The sequence below is a fragment of the Oncorhynchus kisutch genome, linkage group LG20 (genome assembly GCF_002021735.2).
Source record: "Oncorhynchus kisutch isolate 150728-3 linkage group LG20, Okis_V2, whole genome shotgun sequence".
NCBI classification, from domain to species: domain Eukaryota; kingdom Metazoa; phylum Chordata; class Actinopteri; order Salmoniformes; family Salmonidae; genus Oncorhynchus; species Oncorhynchus kisutch.
In genome coordinates, this window is record NC_034193.2 from 49871320 (window position 1) to 49877658 (window position 6339).

Here is a 6339-nt window from a genome sequence, read left to right on the forward strand (position 1 = left end):
ATCACACAGAATCACACATACACATAATTAAATCATAACTTGATTACAAATTGCCGTCATAAAGGAAAACGTCCCTAGTGGGCGGAACAGATATGACTGCTTGTTACACAAAGGAAAAGGGGCTGGGTTTGAGCGAAAGAGCGGGAGACTGGAACAAAGGCGAAGCTGTGCTATCGTAAATACAGTATCGTATGCATTCTAAATTACCGCCCATTTGGAAACGGAAAATGCAATAAATATTTACTCTGAGCAGTGCTTCAGTAGGTTGGTGGTAAATGGAAGACCGCGTTGCCAAACCGAGTCCTCTGTCCTTTGAAGAATGTCTCTGGTGGTCACTTGGATAAGTTGTAGTAATGTCGTTATGTGGTAGATGGGATACTCTGTCTGTTCCTTCCTAACCTGCGTTTGCAGCTGCGGTCGCTAACTCAACGGCTTGGAGGTATCACTTCTGTTGTGAATAAGAGTTCAAAGTTCATAGCATTCGCACCCAAAGCTCATGCTGATGTTGGCTTCGTTCTGTAGTTTTATCTGAACCATTCTGACATAAGATCGTCATCCTACCTCATTGGAACAGAAAGTTATGTTGTCGTCAAGGCTTTATATAGGAAGGGAGAAAAGGGGTGCGTGTCATAGTTTACAACCTCTGTCTCTTCACGTGGGTGGGCCACTGAGTGAGCAGCCCTAACTTATGAAAACCCGCATCTCACATTTTAGAAGCTAAAATCACATTTCATCCCATCACAAATAATTTCATATTCAAACATTAAAAATTCAACAACAATTCCATGTGAATCTGATAACTCTGATGTATAGACTTTCTACTCCAGAGTTTATGTCATCTTATCATGGATGAGAGTGTCTCAGATGACAATCGAACTGACACCATATTCATTAAGTACAGCTGCATATGTTCAATTGTTTGGATTACCAGAATATAGTTAATTTCCCCCCACATACTGATGCTCCCAGAATCTCTATGTTAACCAAGATTTAAAAAAAATGTAACCTCAGTAGGTTAGAGATTGGAAAAAGGGGGGAAGAGGTATTTATGACTGTCATAAACCAACCCCCCAGGCCAACGTCATGACACCGCCTTTCAAAGTTTGTTGCGTTCTGGGGATAAAACATTTCCGACGTGAGTTTATATGTCGACTGCATGAACTTTACAAAAATCTACAGAAATTCTACAAGAAACTCAACGTTTCTGCAATTGCTCTTCACCAACTTCATCCTGCAGCCATCACCTGTCATGTGGGGGCTCCATTGTCAACCAATCACTAGTGTTTTTGTTTAACCCACACAAACAAAAACATGACTGAAACAGGAACCAATTTGCTGCAGTTAATGTGTAGCCTACAGTGCATAAATGAATGATGTGATTGAGGCTCTCTCTCATTTATTGATTGTATAATGTACACATAAATTATTTCAGTTTGTGAGTGGGTGTTGGAGACATGTTTTTTTTTACATTATAAAGGAAGCCTTGTATAAACAATGGCAACACTGCCATGGTGATCTGAGCCTTGCTGTTGGAAGACTTGACATTAGTATCCGAATTTCGGTTGTCGCAGATGCACCTCTCCTGACTTTACTTCTTGACTTTGGTCTACAGTCAGTTGCTTTAGCCTTACCACTCAAACGAGCCCTACTATATGTTTGCCTCTGAAAAATTAAAGACTCAGATCATCAAAAGCATAACATGAGTGTTTAATTGGTGTCTGTCTGAAATCAGAATTAGTCTAAGATGTTGCACTTTGTGCAAATGAAACTGTAATCCATTTAATGTTGCTATGCTGAATGAAACACACGGTTTAAAAGAAGGCATGTGTAAAATAATGGTGCCTAACTGCTTATTCAGCCTCTAATCTTTAAATGAACCAAGTGAATTTTGTACAAGCAATAACTTAAACTGATCAATGTAGTGCCAAGACAAAAATGTGTTTCCTACTTTAGAGCAGGGGTGTCAAACTCAGTCCATGGAAGGCCTAGTGTCTGTAGGTTTTTGTTTTTTCCTACAAGGAAGGAGCAAAAACCCACAGGAACTCCATTAGAGAATCAACCACACCTGAGTACATTTCTGAATTCCAAATCAACCCCTAGCCCAACCACTTAGTCACTTATGGGCATTTGAAACGATCCGAAAGTTTATAGCAATATGGTAATTGCTTCACCTTGACTTCTGATAGGCTGGATGCAATTGTGGCCATATTGCTTATACCTTTTCAATCATTTCTGATTCACAGACGTGTTTAGTCCAGGGTGTAGGATTTAGCGGTCAATTTGGAATTAGGAATCAAATGTAGTTCAGGGACTTACAGCTGTCCTTAATTAGCCAATGACATTAGAAGGGTCTGGGATTTGTTTAAAAGGAGCAACCAAAAATCCTGCCAGATACAGCAAAAGGGATATTAAACTAGGGCTTATATCGGCCATTAGTTCTGATTACTGGTGAAGTTTCGAGGCGCAAAATGGCCGTGATGATTGGAATCGCTGTCAGGTATCTTTTTAAGTATTGATTTAGTTTGTTTCCCTTGTCCTTCAGGTGTCACAGGTAGCTATGTTTATAACACATGTTTTTATTTTATATATATTTTTTTAGAGTTTCTTGGTTTTGTTGCCTGCTAATTGGTGGGATAACCTGTTCTACATCAAGTGAGTTTCTACACATTAATTTCAAGTAACAGTTGCGGTTCCAATTACTTCCAAGGCTGGCATTTTACTTTGTTTCTAACCAAGGTGATGGCTATCATGCACCAGGTTCTGATGCAGTATGTCTCTATGCAGGCTCACTTAGGTCTAAAGGATATGGAAAATACATCTCTCCAACAGCTCAATTGCAAGCGCAGCTGACCGAAGAGCAACAGAAACATCTGGCCTCCATCCTGCAAAAGCAACTGGCCCCCATGCCCCAGGCACCTCAGAAAATGTGGTATCCAACTCAAATGCCCCAGCAGGAAAAGCAACCAGCTACTGGGCCTCAGCAGCAGACGGAACTGACCACCATGCCCCAGAAGCAACAGGCTCCAATGGATATACCGCAGAAACAACCAACAGCTATGCCCCAGCAAACATGGTATCCAGCTCAAATACAGCAGAAGCAACCGGCCACCATTCACCAGCAAGTGTGGCATCCAGCTCAATTGCCCCAGCAGCAAAAGCAACCAGCTACTGAACCTCAGCAGCAGAAGGAACCGGCCGCCATAAGCCAGCAACCTCAGCAAGTGTTGCATCCAGCTCTAAAGCCGCAGAAGCAACCGACTGCCATGCCCCAGCAAGTGTGGTATCCAGCTCAAAAGCCCCAGCAGCAGAATCAACCCGCCGCTGAACCTCAGCAGCAGATTGATCTGACCTCCATGCCCCAGCCTCAGCAAATGTGGCATCCAGCTCAATTTCCCCAGGAGCAACCAGTCCCTATGCGTCAACTGCAGAAGGATCTGACCGCCATTCCACCACAACTGTGGCATTCCGCTCAAATGCCCCAGCTGCATAAGCAACCGGCTGCCATGCTTCAGCAAGTGTGGCAACTGGCCCCCATTCCCCAGCAGCCTCATGATGTGTGGTATCCAGCTAAAATGGTCCAGAAGCAACGAGCCGCTGCAACTCGGCGGCAGAAGGTACTGACCACCATGCCTCAGCAAGTGTGGTATCCAGCTCAAATGCCCCAGGAGCAGAAGCAACCGGCCACCATAACGCAGCAAGAGTTGCATCCAGTGCACCTTCCCCAGCAGCATCAGGAACCGGCCACCATACCCCAGCAAGTGAGATATCCAGGTCAAATGCCCCAGAAGCATCTGGCCTCCATTCCTCTGCCGCAGAAGCAACCGACCGCCATGCCCCAGCAAGAGTGGCATCCAGCTCAAATGCTGCAGACGCAACTGGCCCCAATGCCTATCCTGCAGAAACAACCAACAGCTATACTCCAGCAAGCATGGTATCCAGCTCAAATGTCCCAGCAGCAGAAACAACCAGCCCCAATGCCTCAACCGCAGAAGGAACAGGCCACCCTGCCCCCGCAAGTGTGGCATCCAGCTCAAATGCCACAGCAGCAAAAGCAACCAGCTACTGAAACTCGGCAGCAAATTGAACCGACCGCCATGCCCCAGCCACCTCAGCAAGTGTGGCATCCAAATCAATTTCCTCAGGAGCAGAAGCAACCAGCCCCTTTGCATCTACCGCAGAAGGAACTGACTGCCATACCCCAACAACTGTGGCAAACGGCTCAAATGCCCCAGCAGCATAAGCAACCGGCTGCCATGATTCAGCAAGTGTGGCATCTGGCACAGAAGCAACCGGCCCCTATGCCCCAGCAGCCTCACGACGTGTGGTATCCAGCTAAAATGGTCCAGAAGCAACAAGTCGCTGCACTGACCGCCATGCCGCAGACGCATCAGCAAGTGTGGCATCCAGCTCAATCTCCGCAGAAGCAACCGGCATCCACCCCTCTACCGCAGGAGCAGCCGCCCGCCGTATCCCAGCAAGTGTGGTATCCAGCTCAAATGTCCCAGCAGCGGAAGCTACACACTGCCATGCCACAGCAGCAACTGACCGCCATGCCACAGCAATTATGGCATGTAGCTCAAATGACCCAGAAGCAACTGTCCCCAATGTCTCAGCAGAAGCACTACCAAAGCACTGAAGATGGTGCCTCTGGTAGCGCTCAGGCCAGCATCGTTGAACAGTCGGGTGTCATCCCAAGCTATTCCTACAGTTCCAAATCGCACTACGAGAATGGCAGAGCTGTCTCTTCCCAAATCAGCTACACTCCTAGGGAGGCTATTTCTGTTGACAGTGGAAATGCTCCCAAGGACGGTTATGTTAGCTTTGGTGCACTGAGCATATATCCACCACTAGTGAAGGATTCTGCAAGGTAATGGTTCACTTTAACCTGCTCTGAACTTTGCTCTCTGAATTTGAAGTCCTTTTTTACTAATCATATATCTATCAACAGGAAAATGTAATGGATTCATCCTCTAGAAGCTCTAATGGTGAGAATTGTTTTTTACATTGGTTACTTAACATTCTGTGTTGCTGACACTGCATTTCTTTCTGCTTTTGTTTCGACCAGGACGTTGCTGGTGCTCTTGCTACTCTAGTGTTATGGAATACATCAACAATTTTACTTTCAAAAATGCCTTGTCTCTTTGAAATAATGATTCTCGTGTCCATTGCTTGCAACTTGAGAACAGGTGGTGTGCAGTCTTGTAAAAATGACTGTTCAGTTAATTCTTTGGTTGTTCATCTTTTACCTTTGCTACTGGTTGTTCAAAATAAAAGCTTGGGTCTACATAAGAGCATTTGTGAAGGGGTGAGTTGTCAAATGTTCATCATATGTTCATACTTTAGATGTAGGCATGCATTGTATACAGTGAGACTGTCCTCAACCTCAGTGTAAGTTGTTGGTGAGTCAATTAACATATAGGAAATAGTTTTTAGATGGTCAGACCATGACTCATTTAGCTATTAGAATTGAGTGAACTTTATGTTTTCAAACTTGCATTTGGCCTTATACTATAGTCCACACCACAAATGGCAAAGAGTCAAATCAGTTTAGAAGGCTTTCGACTCTGTCAATTACCACATTCTTAGTGGCAGACTCAACAGCCTTTGTTTCTCAAATGATTGCCTCGCCTGGTTCACCAACTATTTCTCTGATATAGAGTTCGGTGTGTCAAATCGGAGGGCTTGTTGTCCGGACCTCTTGCAGTCTCTATGGGGGTGCCACAGGGTTCAATTCTCGGGCCGACTCTTCTCTGTATATATCAAAGATGTCTCTCTCGCTGCTGGTGATTCTCTGATCCACCTCTCTGCAGACGACACCATTCTGTATACTTCTGGCCCTTTGGACACTTAACTAACCTCCAGATGAGCTTCAATGCCATACAACTCTCCTTCCGTGGCCTCCAACTGCTCTTAAATGCAAGTAAAACTAAATGCATGCTCCTCAACCGATCACTGCCCGCTTGTCCAGCATCACTACTCTGGACGGTTCTGACTTAGAATATGTGGACAACTACAAATACCTAGGTGTCTGGCTAGGCTGTAAATTCTCCTTCCAGACTCTCATTAAGCATCTCCAATCCAATATTAAATCTAGAATCCGCTTCCTATTTCGCAAAAAAGCCTCGTTCACTCATGCTGCCAAACATACCCTCGTAAAACTGACTATCCTACCGATCCCTGACTTTGGTGATGTCATCTATAAAATAGCCTCCAGCACTCTACTCAACAAATGTGATGCAGTCTATCACAGTGCCATCCGTTTTGTCACAAGCCCCATTTATCACCCACCACTGCGACCTGTACACTCTCGTTGGCTGGCCATCGCTTCATACTCGTCGC

The 6339-nt window shown here is 45.1% G+C and overlaps 1 protein-coding gene across 2 annotated transcripts; it reads left to right on the plus strand.

Annotated features, from left to right (window-relative positions):
• Nucleotides 1-2365: 2365 nt before the first annotated feature.
• On the plus strand, nt 2366-5296 carry LOC116355534 (chromatin modification-related protein eaf-1-like). Of its 2 annotated transcripts, none has more exons than XM_031799953.1 (5): nt 2366-2497; nt 2600-2652; nt 2785-4867; nt 4949-4985; nt 5066-5296. In XM_031799953.1, the coding sequence occupies exons 1-4, from the start codon at nt 2469-2471 to the stop codon at nt 4956-4958; spliced, it is 2175 nt and encodes a 724-aa protein (XP_031655813.1). In that variant the 5' UTR covers nt 2366-2468; the 3' UTR covers nt 4959-4985; nt 5066-5296. The 2 variants fall into 2 exon arrangements, with proteins under 2 accessions (XP_031655813.1, XP_031655814.1); XM_031799954.1 differs by having other exon boundaries at nt 2830-4867; nt 5066-5286.
• The last annotated feature ends 1043 nt before the right edge of the window (nt 5297-6339 follow it).

Excerpts from the sequence above, each read along its gene's own strand:
- LOC116355534 (XM_031799953.1), top strand. The coding sequence starts at position 2,469 with ATGGCCGTGATGATTGGAATCGCTGTCAG. Across the intron at positions 2,498-2,599 it reads ATGATTGGAATCGCTGTCAG|AGTTTCTTGGTTTTGTTGCC; the intron begins GTATCTTTTTAA and ends ATATTTTTTTAG. Across the intron at positions 2,653-2,784 it reads GATAACCTGTTCTACATCAA|GCTCACTTAGGTCTAAAGGA; the intron begins GTGAGTTTCTAC and ends GTCTCTATGCAG.